The following is a 17,859-nucleotide window of genomic DNA, read 5'->3' as shown; positions in this document are numbered from 1 at the left end:
TAATTATATTCACGAGTGACCTGAATCTTCATTACCTGATGGTTTAGTCCAAACATACACCACTTCACTCTTCGCCCCAAGATGCTGTCGGTCCTTGTCCCGGTCCCTGTCCCTGTCCTCCACAATTAATGTTACAGCTTTAACAAAGATGGCGTACTGAGTCCATGGCTTCAGCATGGACAGTTTAACACCCGGATTTTGGGTTTGGTCCTCCGGTAAGTCCACATCAACCATGTTCCAGCTGTCTGTTCCGCAACCGTCCTGACCATCAAACTCTGTAAGGTTCTGGAAAGGCCTAAGAGAAAACATAACCGCTATTTACAATGCTGCATATAATAATGCATGCAATAGTATTTCAATAGTATTTTGCTCACAATATCGGAATAAATGATCCACAATAAAAAGCAACACGTACGCTTCTTTGTAGTATACAATAAAACTGACGAGGCCTCTGGAATCAGATGGTCGATAAAGTTCCCATGTCAACTCGATTCTATTACTCCTCGTGCTATTGGATAAGAACTTGAGGATTTTACTCCCACCTAAGAAAACAAAAACAAATTTACACAATTTTTTTTTGATGTAATACGAATATAGAATTTAAATGCATTTGAAATTCTATCAATTGAGAACAAAAAATATTTACAGCTTGCACGGTCTCCATTGTTACGGAAATCTCCTTCCAAATACGTCTCATTAATTCCTGTTTTCTCCCACATTTTGTGGATCTCAGACATGCAGAGTTTGGGGTTCTGGCGGAAGTACAATTTTCCAGTAGTTATTGTGAGATTGTGCTGGGACCAGTCCCACAGAATTTGGAGATGCTGGTTATCCAAAGCAGCAAAGGCATACGTGCTGAAGACAACATAACAATAGCAATGAAAAACTGAAGAAAAAAAAACATCAAAACATTCAAATATGCTTCATCTGGAGACTATGGAATATATACAGTAGGCTACCTACACACTGCAGCATTTTGGGAGTGTGGGACATTTAAAGGAAAATGATAGTTTTGTCATCATTTCCTCACCCTCAAGTTTTGGGAACCAGAAAGTTGACGATAGCCATTTATTTTCATGATATTCTTTTCCTACTACCGTATGTAAGTCAATGGATACATCAACGGTTTGATTACTAACATTATTTAATCTATATTTTTTGTGTGTTTAACCGAAGAAAGAAACTCATTCAGGTTTGGAACAACTTGAGGGTGAGTAAGTGAACAATCCCTTTAAATCTAGGACTAATGTATATGTTCAAAACTCATTTAATATAGTGACAATCATAACTACATTTTTTTTCACATCATGCACTAATAAGAAAAATGGCGGCAGTCTAACTAATTTGATTTTAGATATTTTTCAACTAAACATTAGTGATTGGAGGTGTATTATCATCTGACAACAGAGATGCTAAATTAAGACGGCTCTTTCAGGATTACCACATCTTTTTTTTTACTAATGCATTTCTATGAATTTCCAAGACATTCGAAATGATCGCACAGTTCTAAAATGTTTCATAGGGTAGAAATTTCTATATTTCTATATATATACACACACAAAAATTCTCATTGGGATAGTTCATTTAACTCAAGTTTCAGATAGATTTATATTATGGGGTAAACTATCCCTTTAAGAATAAAAATAAATAAAAATAAGATTGTACTTGCACAAAACAATTTCCAGCCTATTAAATATTTTAGAGCTGCGCATTAGAAATGGATTAAATTGTATAGAACTAGATTTTTTTTTCTTATTTTTTAATTTTTTATTTATCGGGCTATTTCTAAATTTGTTTTAGTTTTTTTTAAAATTCCTTGATATTTCCAGTTTTCCATTATCATTAGAAATTAAAAACATGTGCACAAAATTATTTTGACTGTGTACTTACACAAAGCTATTTCTAGCATATACAATATTTTAGAGCTGATTACTAGAAAAAGATCAAAATCAGAAAATGTGTATTTTTCTAAGTTTTTTAGATAATTTAATGGCTTTTCCAGGTCTAGAAATCACAATTTCCAAATTCCCTGATATGTCCAGCTTTTTCATTATTGTGGAAACACTGTCATTTTGTGTTCTCTAAACAGTTTACCCATTGACCACAAGGCTGGTGCAAGAAACTACAATGATGAGACAAAATGGTGTCAAAATGGTGAATTATTAGCCAATACACATACCTCCATCTTTTCATTAACAACTACTCTGGTTTAGCACACCCTATGTAGATTTAAAGAAAATCTTCTTTCATCAGCTGAAACTTTGAGGAGTGAATTCAGATGTACAGAGCGATTGTCCCATAAATACCCAAACTCTGTGTGTATGGAGCTGCAGGACATTTTGGCCATTACTTCACAGGACATGTAAGCTGATGATTCACCAGAATTGACGTAAATGCTCATAAAAGATAAACAGCTTCACTAAAAGCTGCGTTTGGAATGTAAGCACTTCATGTGCATTAAAAGCAAGTGTTTCTTTTGACCCTACAGCACACTTGAAAGCTTTAGTCTGACGCATGTCTTGCCACTTTTAATAGTTTAAAGACACTGTCAAGTCGATATAATACAAATGCTCTATTTGCTGCATTTATCAAAAGGGTAACAGTTCTGATGTTCGTTTGACGATGCACGTTTAAGGGAATTATAACGAAACAGGTTTATAAATGTTAGATATGTGGATGGAGGGCTTGTTTGTTTATGCGTCTCGTTAAAAGCGTTCCCAGAGCTCAATTTAGTCTTTCATAACATGGCACAGAGAGGGATGTTTTGATCTGTCTTGAAAATGGGATAATAACAGTAAACAAACAGGGATTGAATTAAATTACACATTTCTTCTATGACGCACGGGACCCATTCAGTTTAATTCCGTATGGTATTTTGTAGATTCATAAACCCTTATAACCAACAACAACTGCTTTCATTGTTAAATGTCAAATGTTTAATAACATAAACTGTAAAATATAGTACAAAAATTAAACTATAAACAGCTTTATTATTTTAAAAATGATGTGGTGTTGCATTGAGTAGCCCCACCCACCTTAAAATCTCATTGGTTCACTATCATACATTCCTAAATGGGGTTTTAATAAAACTTGGTTGCCTATGCAATAAGAAGGTGAAACGAAAATTTTAATCGGTGCTACCTGACTAGAGAAAACAGAGAAAAAAGGCTGTTGTCTTTCCTTTTGCCAAATAGGTAGGAAAACTTCAACACCCACAATGTATTGGGCACTCATATCAGTCCGCTATTGATACGCGGAGTCAAACACTGCCTTCCTTTAGTAGCAAATACTTAGCAAACTTCTAGTCATGATGTCGACTTGTTTCGTTCCTGGGTGCAAGAATTCAAAAGGGATTTTCACATTTGAAATAGTTAGCCCTAGGTCATTCTAAACCCCGGGTAAACAGAATCCTGGGTTATCTTGCTTCATGTTTCACACTGCATAATGTACCTGGAGCTAACAATTAATCCTGGGTATTCATAAGATGACGTTTCACACTGTACATTCTTAAACCCGGGGTTAAAATCCTTATTTTCATATTAAATGGTAAATGGACTGCATTTATTTAGCGCTTTCAACAGACCCTATGGCCATCCAAAGCACTTTACATATTGCCTCGCATTCACCTATTCATACACCGACGGCGGTGTCTGCCATGCAAGGCGCCATCCAACTCGTCGGGAGCAGCTGGGGTTAGGTGTCTTGCTCATGGTCAGGTGGAAGCGAGGATTGAACCACCAACCTTCCGGTTTGTAGACAACCTACATGAACCACTGAACCACTGCCGCCCAGCATATTAGCTGTGCTAGTGTCACTGACTGGACCAACTCATCACGTGACCTGTTTACATAAGGCTCTAGCATTGCACATCCTCACATTACATTGCTGACTGTAATATCAAGTTTTTTCTAAACTCTGGTCGGGCCAATCACATTGTGTATAGAGTCGGTGGGCGGGGTTTAACATAATGACGACCGAGTTGCGCTTGCCTTGCATGCTTCTAGTAAACACAGAAGCTGGCGACAGCGGTCTTTCGAATCAGCTTTGACTGTGACTCTGGAAGACTTGGAGTTGAGCTTTTCTCTGAGAAAAGAACGGCACTGAAGTCATTCTTAAGAAGGGAAGATGTGTTCTGAGCTTTGCCGACCGGATACGGCGAAAGTTTAATCTTTCAACGAGCTCTGCTTCACCTTCGTTGCTCTGGTTGGTTGTAGCGCTATCCAATTGCGTGCACGCCGTGCAGAGGGAGATTGAAAGACAACCGTTTATCCCGCCCCTCGGATTGAGCCCTGTCTATGGTGAGTTTCCAGACCAAACATCTTGATGTGGGTCTGGCTTGTCAGGCTATTACAAACCCTGCCCCGGGGTTAAAAGCGGAGTGGGTGTTTATAACGATGGAACGACGGTGGGAGTGAGTTGCTTTCAGTTTCCAGTGAAGGATCCAGTGTGTAGTAGGCAGTGGCTAAAGGCAGCAAAGAATCGTAAATACGGAGGGAACGCCCCAAAAGAAAATCTGAAAAACCTCTGTGTTTGTAGTCAACACTGTGTTTGACCACGAACACAGTGCTTTAGGCCAAACGGAGGGGAAAACTAAAAGAAACTGCTGTTCTGTCAGTTCTGCCCAACCCCTTGAAGCAAAACGCTGGTACAGGTAAGAAAGCTGTTGCTCCATTTCTAACCATAATGATGTTTAAAGAGTAAACATAGTAAGAAAGTCAATTTTCAGTTATAAACCTACCCTTACAATAACGGTTAATAACCCTCTGTCGATCCAACTGTCCATAGGCAGGGATACAAAACCGCAGAAGTATAATCTGTAGTTTTCACAAAGGCCCTGCAAGCTGTCAGAAGTCTGCTAGAAGATGCAAAACGTGGACATTTGCCGACAAACGTGAATTTCTCGGCTCGAGTAACACGGAGAATGAGTAAATTTTGTTCATTTACATGTACTACCAACATACAGCGAGGGTTGAAAATCAGCGAAGTTACACTTTAAGTGTGGCGAGACAAACCCTCTAAAGACATGGTGCAAAGTGTCAAATTCGCATCTTACTCGTCCCAGAGTTCCTCTCCATTGATGTATCTCAGGCTCTTGAGGAAGGAGAGGGAGCTCAAGGTGTGTGATGAGCGTATCTTAATGTATCCCGTCACTGTCTTGATGAGTCCCAGGAAGTTCTCCAACTCCGAGGCTATGTTAGCTAGAGAAATGGAAAAGAGTGTCAGCGAGCAGTGTGGTGGAAACCAATCGCTTCAGCGTCTAACAGGAGCTGCTGTGCCGCAGATACTCACTGCCACGGCGGATGTTGATATGCAGGTTGCCTTTGATAATGGTGCAGCCCTTGAGGGACTGAGCCGCGTCCACTGAGTCAATGACCTTTTCATCACAGATCTTGTCACATAGGCCGTCACAGGCAATGCAGAACATGCTGCCAGACACACAGAGAAAAAATGATGATCAAAATGTGTCTCCGCAAAAACCAACATGGATAACCAAATATCTCACTTCCACGTTATCATGTGACCTTCGGTTTAGCTAATGTTTGAGACCTTTTTCCACTCTTTCTGACAAAAGAGTTAATCAAAACTGTGATTTATGAGTTTAACTAGGAAACATTTTCAGCTTGGCTTTGTCGGATTTGTATGTGTACAGGATCTGCACACTTGTCAAGATTTTCTGCACCAATTGTGGGGGAAAATCTGCTGAATTCTGTATAATGGATTTAACACTACAGTCTTACTTGTAGATGAAAGTATTATTAAATTAGTTAGGGCCATTATAGGTCAATTAATCTAGTTCACTGAAATAAAGTAGATTTATTTTGTCAAGTATTCAGAGAGCTGAATAATAGGTTCATGAAATATTTAAACTCAAAAGGCAGAGGACGTGTAGAACTTTGTGAATGGCGGACATTAAAATTCTAAGGAAATCTATTTTTTTTCCTCAAAAAAAAAAAAAAAAAAGAAGTGGTGTGTACATAAAACAAAGCATACTTAAGCCACAAAACTTATATGGTCTAAAAACAATAAAAAATAAAAATTATAATTCAATATTTCAAACATAACTAAATAAAACAATACAAATAATATAAATATTACTGGGGAAAAGAAACCTTTGCTAACAAAGATCACAGATTGTTCATTTATTTAATCCACTCATTTTCTACCAAATTATTACATTCATAATGTAAACAAACATATACATAAAAATGTAATATTTTCTCAAAATAAATAAAATACATTCTGCTGAGTTCTACAATCACATTCAAACAAAGTCTTTTATGCTCACCAAGGCTGATACATTTTTTTCAGGATTCTCTAATGACTAGAAAGCTTGAAAGAAAAGCATTTATTTGAAAAATAAATATTTGGTAACATCCTAAACCTAAATGTTTTACAGTCACTTTGGATAAATTTAATACATTCTTGCTGAATAAAAGTATTGATTATATTATATTATATTTAGATTATATTTTATAGAATTATATAATAAAATTAAAATAATAAAAACTGATCAAATAATGACAACAATTGTTAACAAAAATTCACACAACCACAGATTGATTATTCATGCTTTGATTTACAAATTTTATAAAATGCACACTTTCAACATAAAAAAGAAAGTCTTCATACCTCTGGTTCTCATGACGCGTGAAGCCGGGTGGGCAGTCAGACATACACTCTCCTCCGTGGATCACAAAGCGGTCGTAATCAGGCAGGTGGACCTTTGAGCAGAAGTCCATTGTGATGCAACGCCAGCCCTCAAACTTGAACGTGCCCCGCGGGCAGTCCTCCACGCAGCGGCCCTCATAATAGTAGTGCTGGCAGGCGGCACAGGCCCTGTCGTTGTCGGGCGCGGTGCAGCTGCCCAGACACTGGGGATGGCAGCACGTGCCCAAATCTGTACACGCCCGCTGTCCACACGACTTCGGACAATCTGGGTAGAAATACAGGAAGGAAAAAATTGCTTTAAATATTTTCTGGGTTTGCATCAAAAGAGCTACATATTCAACTAAAAACTTAATGTAAATACAGTGGGTACGGAAAGTATTCAGATCCCCTTTCATTTTCACTCTTTGTTATATTGCAACCATTTGCTAAAATCATTTAAGTTCATTTGTTTTGTTCTCATTAATTTACACACAGCACCCCATATTGACAGAAAAACACAGAATTGTTGACATTTTAACAGATTTATTAAAAAAGAAAAACTTTCTTGGGGAGAAAACCAGGCACTGCTCATCACCTGTCCAATACAGTCCCAACAGTGAAGCATGGTGGTGGCAGCATCATGCTGTGGGGGTGTTTTTCTGCTGTAGGAACAGGACGACTAGTTGTAATCAAGGGAAAGATGAATGTGTCCAAGTACAGGGATATCCTGGACAAAAACCTTCTCCAGAGTGCTCAAGACCTCAGACTGGGCTAAAGGTTCACTTCCAACAAGACATTGAACCTAAGCACACAGCTAAAATAATAAAGGAGTGGCTTCACAACAACTCTGTGACTGTTCTTGAATGGCCCAGCCAGAGCCCTGACTTAAACCCAATTGAGCATCTCTGGAGAAACCTGAAAATGGCTGTCCACCATCGTTTACCATCCAAACTGACAGAACAAGAGAGGCTCTGCAAGGAATGGAAGAGGATCCCTAAATCCAGGTGTAAAAAACTTGCTGCATCCTTCTCAAAAAGACTCATGGCTGTATTAGATCAAAAGGGTGCTTGCTTGAAAAGGGTCTGAATACTTAGGACCATGTGATATTTCAGTTTTTCTTTTTTCAATAAATCTTTCAGTACCCACTAGAGACAAAACTGTTTCATAGTCTCTTCCATAGTAATATCAGAAGGTGTCTCGTTTACTTTTGTTAGATATTATTGCTTATGACTCATTCTCACAAATAAATGACATTTTGACCAGAAAATATGTAATTGTTTAAATGATCTCATTCTCATAGAGAAGTTATTTTATTCTCATATAAATATTCTCATTTGAGTAATGACTTTAAAATTAAAGAATGTAAATTAATCATACAGAACAATAAATACTACTATGATGTAAAAATAATTATATAATATATAACTTTACATAGGATTACCTAGACTTTAAATGGAAAATTATTTGTATAAATAGTTTTACTTTGCACTGAAGCTACACGTTTGTTTTTTTTCAGAGATTTTTTAAATAAAAAATAAGAACAGAGATACATAGAGAATAACGGGTAAAATTAGATCTATCTTCTTTGCATAATGCTTTCAGATCCTCACCTTATTTGACTTAGTTTACAACATTCAGGAAATCGAGTCATGCAAGGTCAATTTCATAACCCGGCTGAGAGGTTAAAAGCCTGGCTTAAGCCCAAGCGGTTTGCTGCTCTGGGTGAGGGTCATGTGATCGCACGTCCTCTCTCCGTTACTGTCTATTTCCTCGCGACCTCCGTAGTGTCTTTCAAGCTTGACTGATAAAGGTTACTGCAAACAGCCTCAAGGATACAAAGCTGTACAGTTCACAAACAAGTACAGGCACATACTTCATCACAGTCAAAGTATTCCTTTATGTATACATTCCCTTTGCCAAAAAACTACTTGAACTATCAAAACAAATTACCTACATCACCATTAAACGGATTGGCATGTTGAGAAAGACATTATTATCCAAAGTTAACTTGAGGCAAAACTACCAAAGCAACTACCAGTTACATTAAATTAAAAAAAAGTAGTACTGGGCAAACGATTATTCCCATTAATACATTTCATCCAAAATAAAAGTGTGTGTTACATAATTATATGTATAGGTGTATATGTGTGTACATTTTATATTATATTATATTATATTATATATATATATATATATATATATATATATATATATATATATATATATATATATATATATATATATATATATATACACACATATATATATATAAACATATACACACACACACACACACACACACACACACACACACGCCTACATACATACACACACACACACACACACATAAACAATACTTCTACAGCATTAATTAATCTTAATTTTAATTTTAACATGTGCTAAAACATGATTAAACTCAAATGTTGTATTACTATTTAGTTAATGCACTGAACTAGCATGAACAAAACATCAACAACTATATTTTTATTAACTAACATTAATGAAGATGATTAATAAAAACAAATGTATTACTCATTGTTAGGTCATTTCAGTTATTGCATTAAACAATGTTAACAAATGAGATCTTACTATAAATTGTCACCACTAAATCAAAAAAAATTTAATAAATGCCCCAGAAATTATTATTTTAGGATGGAAAATTGCCACTTAATGAAAAAAAAAGTAAATTTGTGATCTTGCAAAATATAGTCATACATAAACAGTTGGTTATCTCTCTTTCCCCCTATTCTCATATGGCATATGCAGGCCATACTTTAGCTGTCAGTTCCAGGGCCACTTTACAAACAAATCCAGTCCGCATATTCCATCCGACCGAGACTATGTATAATTCGACCAGAGTCCTCTGCTATCATTCTAAATAAGAGCGCATTGTAACAGGGGAGAGGAAAAACTGATTCAGGTCAGAGCACTAGCAAGGAAAACACCAGTTTTAGTACAAGAATGGCCTACATTTAGAACATAGAAACTCAGCCTCCCCGATCTTTCCTTTCAAGCTCATACTATAGCCTGGAAGGCAGGAAACTCGCTTTCCAAATGACTATGGGTAGGCATCTCACATATCTCAGAAAAGACACAGAAAGACTATTTAGTTTCATTTTTAAGTGTTGGCATCTACAACAGCAAAGGTTGGTTTTTAGGGAGGGTCTCTCTCTGTGAGTTTATGATTTCAGATAACCTTAGAGAGAGAATGGGGGGAGAAGAACAGGGATACAAGCTGGATGCAAAAACATATTCAAGCTGCAGTTTACATGCAACAGTTGGAGGATACTAGTAAATAAGAGTTGAATGATAACACATGTAATACACACTAGAGTGAGGTTTAATGTGTATCTGATATAATATGTATCTGTTATTCATCATCACGAGCAGTGTTCAAAGAGCAAATTCATGACAAGTGAGTCAGCCATTCAGTTTAGGACACTTAAATTCGACTGAGGACTAAATATATCTGTTTCGCTTACAGTTACTGCAAAGCACCATTTCAGCTATCATCAGGTCAGAATGAAGACAACCCAGCTAATTTTGGCTGACTGAGATATCCCGTCTTCAGTTAAGGACACTTACGGTGAAGTATTCACAAGGCCACCATGCTGGAATCTCAGTTAGTCTAAACACGGAAAAAACAAACCAGAACCAGACACCCTTGACTGAGCGCCTTTGTCAGGGAGTCTAGAGAGGACGTTTCTACGAGTTTAGGCTCAGAAATCATATTTAGATAGAATAGTTAACACTATTTTGATGAACATTATTATAGATAATCTACACTTTATTTAAAATAGAAAATGTTTTTTTTTCTCATGGGTACAGTGTGATAATTCATGGATTGGCTCTGTATTTTTTTTAAGGCTCAAACCTACAGCTAGACTAACAAGCCAGACACACATCAAGATGTTTGGTCTGGAAACTCACCATAGACAGGGCTCAATCCGAGGGGCGGGATAAACGGTTGTCTTTCAAACTCCCTCTGCACGGCGTGCATGCAATTGGATAGCGCTACAACCAACCAGAGCAACGAAGGTGAAGCAGAGCTCGTTGAAAGATTAAATATTCGCAGTATCCGGTCGGCAAAACTCAGAACACATCTTCCCTTTTTAAGAATGACTTCAGTGCCGTTCTTTGTTCTTTTCTCAGAGAAAAGCTTAACTTCAAGTCTTCCAGGGTTGCGGTCAAAGCTGATTTGAAAGACCGCCGTTCGCCAGCTTCTGTGTGTAAGAAGCACGCAAGCGCAACTCGGCCGTCATTATGTTAAGCCCCGCCCACTGACTCTAGACACGATGTGATTGGCCCGACCAGAGTTTGGCTTTTACAGCGCAGAAGGGTATTGAGAGTTGCTAGACGACACTCGCGGCAGATTAGATTTGGCTGCCGCTAGGGTGCGTCTGGATTTCTAGGCTAACCTACAGCCTTCGGTGCTAAGTTAGTTCTTTACTAGTAAACCACACCATTGTACATAAAAACAGTGTGAAATGACATTACTTCCTATTGTAATAGAAAGATAGCATAATATAAAAACTAAAGGCTTGGCCTTTTTTTTACTTAAATATACAACATTCAAATGTTTTTGTTCATGTTTTTGAAAGAAATCTCGGTCACTTTCAAATCTCACTATTAACTATGATTTTTGCCTCAAAGAATTTCTAAATTACTCCTTATTAATAGTTATTATTACAATTAAAAACTTCGAAGTCTTCAGTGTCAATTGACGCTTCAGAAATCTTTCTAATAAGCTGATCTGCTGCTCAGGAAACATTTCTTATTATCATTATCAATGTTGAAAACAGTTGTGCTGCTAAATATTTTACAGATTTTTTTTTTCTGGATTCTTTGATGCATAGAAAGTTACAAAGAACAGCATTTTTTTTTAAAATAACTGTTTGTATAAACATCTTTACTGTCTAATCAATTTAATGCATTCATGATGGAAAAAAAAGTATTAATTATTTTTTTATTTTTTTAAATTTTACTGAGCCAAAACGTCTGAAAAGTAATGTAGAGTCAATAGCCCATTTTAAAACAACATTATAGAGGAAAGCAGTGAAGACTCTGGAATAGAATACATTTTTTTTCCATGTCACTTTCTTGCAACCAATTTAGTCTAATGCATTTGTGACCATCAAAACTCTTAGAGCATGCATTTTCTGCATACCCCCTCGTGTGCTACAGGTGAATGATAATGAACACCTGGATAAGGAAATCTTGCATGTTCTTTCTCTTTCTGGGAGCTGATGAACTACCAGATTACGTTATGTTTTAATACACGTTAACAGATCCAATATGAACACCTGGGCCCGCAGGAAACAAGCTGTAAGACTGAAAAAACTAGTATATGCCGAAATGTCTGAATGAGGAACAAGGACTCTCTGAGAAAATAAAGGAAATAAACATCTGAACTGTCCCTCACACACCACTGGAGACGCAAGTCTCACCTCAGTATCAGCTAATCTACATCTTTCCCTATATACCCCCTCTCCACCAATTCCTTCCCTGTCTCATGCTGAGATCACCTGAAAATACACACAAAATCTCTATATTACAATGTCAATCCACACGATACAGTATTATATGTGTTTGATATCATTTGAAATGTCTCAGTGCGACTGGTACAAATATCTCAACTCCACAGAAGTTAACTAGAACATCATACATGTTTTAAGAGTTTAAAGATATCTTTCCTTGGTGTATCGTGGGTGTGGCTTTCAGCCATTTGGCCTTTACATCAATACAAGTCTTGATCAATGCAAATTCCCATTGTGAACTGTTTACATTTGAAAGAGTTTGTACATTTGTTTCTGGGTATTTAAGGAAATGTTACAAAGAGCTCAGGGCTTGGCACTTTAAACCGGTCAGCCCGTAATGTTGGATGTCTCAAGATAGCCAGCATTATGTAGTTTTCAGAAGTCAGGTATACATTTCATTCTTTACTTCAGAGTATTTGATGTTTTATATGGATTACCTTTGAATTGACTATGTAATAGGCTTTATACATTTACCTGACTGTTAAATAAATTGTTACACTTTGATTGATTCTGACTTGCTCTGGAATTATTCAGGTTGGGTATAATTTCAACAAAGGGTTAAACGGAATAATTAAATGTGTAGCCTACTTAAACTATTAAAAATGAATGACCAAATAACCAATTGGCATTCTAACCCAAATTCTAAATTATCATTAAATGGAGTCAGATAACGAGGAATTGAAATAAAATCCTTTATGCCCCGCTGAAAAGACCGAACGCGCAGCGAACTTCACCCGCCGATCGTTAGCCTTCATTGGGACGATTTGGGCGGCCTTACAAAGCTATACTCTAACAAATGCTGGGTTGTTTTAACCCAATGTTGGGTCAAATATGGACCCAGCAATTGGGTTGTTTTAACCCAGCAAATGGGTTGTTTTAACCCTGCGGTTGGGTTAAATAGTTGCTTAAGACAACCCAATCGCTGGGTTAAAACAACCCAATTGCTGGGTTAGTTCATATTTGACCCAACAATGGGTTTTTTTTTACCCAGAATTTTTTAGAGTGTAGAATCATATTGTTTCTCTCTCTTTTCATGATTATTAATAGCTGGAGGAATGTTAATTGAAGTAATGAGAAGTATTTATTTATACATTTATAATGTCGTTTTTAGACCACAAAATCAACAATGTCACTAACGAAGTGTGTTTTGGTTTTAACTTGTGAGGGAAAGATAACCTTGTAACGCTTCCCAAATGACCCAGTGTTAAGGAAACAGTGGATGCAGTTTTTTTTCTTTCTTTTTTTCGGAGCAACCACGGAGTTCTGAAAGTTTGTGCATGTGTAGTGAATCAAAAGTTATCCAGAAGTAATGACAATATGTGTGTGTGTGTGTGTGTGTGTGTGTGTGTGTGTGTGTGTGTGCGCGCGCGCACACGTTTTTGTGACATATGAGGACACAAATGTGTATAATGACATGGGTATAACATAGGTTTTGCAAGGAGAGGGTGAAATATGAGGACATTGGCCATGTCCCTACTTTTTAAAATGCTTATAAATCATAGGATGAGGTTTTTTTAGAAACTAAAAATGCAGAATGTTTCCTGTGATGGGTAGGTTTAGGGGCAGGGGCAATGTAAGGGGATAGAAAATACTGTGTGTACAGTAAAACCATTATGCCTATGGAATGTCCCCATATGTTACAAAACAAAAATCTGTGTGTGTTTGTATGTGTGTGTGTGTGTGTGTGTGCACGCGCACATGCTCGTGATTCTTTAGAAAAAAACAACTTTCATAATACGTGTTTAATTTAGGTCTGAATTTGGCTCAGTCTGAATCTGTTCATTTGCATTGCTAGTTTCTTTGCATCCAGCTGCAGTTATGTTTAGCAAGCAGAAGTGTTTCCTACCATACTAGTCAACAAAGTTGATTTGCAGTTGTGGGACCAGCCAGCTGTGCAGTTTTCCATGTCAACAACACATGGCTTTTTGTATATATTCACAGGAAAATTGGAATATATGACTAAACAGATCCCAAATGTTTTTGGAGCATTTCAAAACAAATCAGAGTGTAAAAGAGCCAAGTGTAAAAAAAATTAAATGATAATAATAAAAACTACACCCACACAGTCCTAAATGCTTGCGCTTTGTATTGAAATTGTAATGTAATTTCCACAAGAACAAATAGTAATGCTGACATTACAACCGTTCAAAGATTCACAGTTTTTTATTGCAACAACAGTATTGTAATTAAAACTTTTTTGGGCTATCCCTGCTAAAGCCATCCACACTGCGTTCACCACAGAAGCGCAGACATCCGTCTAACCCGGTCCAGCCAAACCATAATCTACATTGTTTAGCTACATTATGCAGAAGATGAACAAGCTGTATTTTTTTCACAAATCTTTTGTTTCATAAAGCATAACATTTGTTTTACTTGCTCATTCCTATTAGTACTCTAGTGACATTATATAGAGAGAAACAAATGAAAATGTTGTAAATTTACTCCAAATATAACTAAACAATAATTCCAATAATTCTGATACATACAGGGCTCAAAACAAAAAATAAATAAATAACAAAAATGTTGGTTGCAGTTCTGTTCTGATTTGTATAGTAAAAACCTGCTTGCATCGAATCAAACTTATATGAATTTCCTTAATCAGTGGCACACAAACAACATTTAGCAGACACTAAAAATCACCATTAAAGTTGTACATACAACTTTTGCACTTTATTCTGAGTCTGAAGCCTGAGATAGCTTTGTTTAATGAAAACAAAATCTGAGTTTTAGAGGTTTTTTTGGGTTATTTACTGATTTTAAGCAACTCATTTAATTGCAGGGTAGGTGATTTGTTCCAGAATTTGTTATGCTGGTTAAAAGTCTCTTCACATCCTGATCGCAATCCAATTAAGCGGTCTAAATGTATTTCTATGTATATATATTGCCTACGGAAGGAGAAGGAACAAACTGTTCGTCCAATCATTGAATTCGGTGTGAATGCAATGATAGCATGTCTTAGCCTCGATGCCAGCCAAACTTAGCCCCATTGTGGACCAACTATGCTTAAACCAGAGCTATTTAAACCAATCAAAATGTCTGGGCGGGCTTTAGACGATGATGGACAGGAACGGTTTGTGACTTGAATTTTTGCGTTTCAATGGTAATACTATCAACGCCAAAATGAATCTGCAGCAGTCAGGTGGTACCGCTCTACCTTTAACCTAATATTTGAATGCGTCTCACCCAAAAGAAGTATTTGTAACGAAAATAGGTATTGACAACTTTGGCTGAACTATTTCTTATTATGAATTACTCCATATTAGCCAGCTCTCACAGAAGACCTCTCAGTGAGTCGGTCTTCCTGGCCCTTCCCTGCATTCACCATCATGACGCTGACAGTCAATGCCATAAAGAATGCCTCAGGCTTTTTTATTTTTAGTCAACATCATCACCTCAGCCCCTCTTCCTTATTAATTCAGGAAACTCTCCAAGTTCATCTGAGGTCTTTTCATCACTGCTGATCTTGGCTGCCACAAACCCGCATGTCTGAGAAAAACAGGTTGCATGCGCTGGCACAGCGTGTTCCCTCTCGTTCTCCATCACAGTGAGCGTGTGCGAGAGGACACCAACAGAAAACGTGCAAAGAACAAGGTGTAACATCCACCCTGAAATATTCTTTTTGTCCCCCAGTGGGGCAGAGAACACTAGAAATGTATGGCTCCCAGTTCAATAATATTTCTCAATTATTAATTCTCAAAGACATCTAATCTAATACCTCATGGTCACATCCAGTCTTATGTGCGGTAGTGATGAAAATTTGTGGAGGATGAAATGATGTTCCTTACTCGAGAACATCACGGACGTGTGTATGTGCAGTTATACTGCATAAGACTGAATTTAATTTGTGGGATTGGGCATAAACCCAAATTTTAATCAAACAAAACTATCGAGATACATCTCCGAGGCATGTGACAGGCATGTGAATGCAAAGCACAGCCAGTGCTTTGTGTGCACCCTTCGTTGAACTTGTGCGTTCGCGTTTCACTGTGGCAGTAACCAACCGTGGTCCTCGAGGAGGCGACAGAGTTCCCTTAAAACAAGTACCATTAAACCATGTTTACATTTGAAATCACATGCATATCGTAGATGAAACAGAATACACACTCATAAAACAGAAGGTAAAAAATACCTGGATGATCTACTACTTCTGGCGAGATTCTGAAGAGTGCATACGACGGACACTTTACTATCTCGTGAGGCAACAGAAGAAGATTTGTGAAAAGAGGTGAAGCAATGCAGCTGATGCTGGTATGTCACATGATTCGGATTAAAAACGGCCAAAAAATGCTATAAAATGCTAAACAAAGTGGTGTGACATGACACAACCTGACATCTGTGCTTGTAATTGAGTCTGCAGACATAAGGGTGGGACCTTGATACCGTGACTTCACCCAAAATCCCTTTACGGCAAGGCATTTCACACGGCGGCCATCTTTGAAACGCCTCTCGGGCAGCTCTTATTTCTTTCTTCTTTCTCAAATAAAGATTCAAACGGTTATGAAACAGCGGATTGATTCATGATTTGGATCGCGTGTCAAACTGCTGAAATCACGTGACATTGGCGATCATAATCATGAATCATCAAATTTCGATGCTTCAAGAGATTCTAACTAACTAACTGATGTCACATATGGACTACTGTGATGATGTTTTTATTCCCTTTCTGGACATGGACAGTATAGTGTGCACTTAGATACGCTGTCGGACTAAATATAAAATATCTTAAACTGTGTTCCGAAGATGAACGGAGGTCTTAAGGGCGTGGATCGACATTAGGGTAAGTCATTAATGACATTAATTTCATTTTTGGGTGAACAAACCCTTTAACATTTGTTTTGTTGTGAATAGTGTTCGATTTAGATGATTTGTTGTTGACTGGGACAAAGAAAATACATGTTTATAGTGTTTGTGTATAATTTATGTGCATATATATGAATAAATATTCATAATTCTGGTTAGAAAAACTCATTCAATACAAAAACAAACAACAACACACATTGCAGAAAATGATACCACAACATCATCTGTTATGTTTATCACGAAGGATGAATGTGGTTACCGATTTGTTAAGCAAGAAATTGTGACACTTCTCATGTTTCTCCAATAGTAGAAACAAATCCAGATCATAATGTTCATCAACCACTATATGCAGAGCTGTAAAACGGCTCCAGCTGGACAGTGCATCACTGCTCACAAGCTGTGACACCTGCTACAGAGTGACACCTTATAGAGTTTCACTATCATATAAGATGGCAAACATTACTTGCAATACTTACAATACGCTTGGGCATGATAAAAACAAGATTCAGTCCGTTTCCTCAGTCAGTATCGCACTGTAGAATCAGCACACATTCACCAAGGTCAGTTTCACTGTGTTGCTCTAAAATGCTATGAAAAGTGAAACTTGTACACTGTAAGTGAAAAGTCTCCAAATAAATCAATAGCTGTATTCAGCAAGGCTGAATTAAATGTACTAAAAGTATGTTAATTATGTTATATAGATTCATATTTAAAGTAAATGCTGTTATTTTGTACTTTCTTTTCATCAAAGAATCCAGAAAAAAGTAGCACAACCATATTCAACAATGATAATAATAAGAAATTGAGTAGCAAACCATCATATTAAAATGATTTCTAAAGGATCATTTGACACTGAAGACTGGATTAATGATGC

The 17,859-nt window shown here is 37.1% G+C and overlaps 1 protein-coding gene across 3 annotated transcripts in view; it reads right to left on the bottom strand.

Annotated features, from left to right (window-relative positions):
- igf1rb (insulin-like growth factor 1b receptor) overlaps nt 1-17,859 on the bottom strand; it is a 108,962-nt gene that overhangs the window by 28,654 nt on the left and 62,449 nt on the right. For all 3 annotated transcript variants that reach the window (XM_067445191.1, XM_067445190.1, XM_067445192.1), the window contains 6 exons: nt 6,631-6,934; nt 5,290-5,426; nt 5,054-5,198; nt 647-855; nt 416-542; nt 36-295 (listed from right to left, as the gene is read on the bottom strand). In XM_067445191.1, the coding sequence (XP_067301292.1) occupies nt 36-295; nt 416-542; nt 647-855; nt 5,054-5,198; nt 5,290-5,426; nt 6,631-6,934 (1,182 nt within the window). The remainder of the gene's footprint in view (nt 1-35; nt 296-415; nt 543-646; nt 856-5,053; nt 5,199-5,289; nt 5,427-6,630; nt 6,935-17,859) is intronic.

This window comes from Pseudorasbora parva, chromosome 1, assembly GCF_024679245.1.
Source record: "Pseudorasbora parva isolate DD20220531a chromosome 1, ASM2467924v1, whole genome shotgun sequence".
Lineage (NCBI taxonomy): Eukaryota > Metazoa > Chordata > Actinopteri > Cypriniformes > Gobionidae > Pseudorasbora > Pseudorasbora parva.
This window is presented reverse-complemented; position numbering and strand designations above follow the sequence as displayed.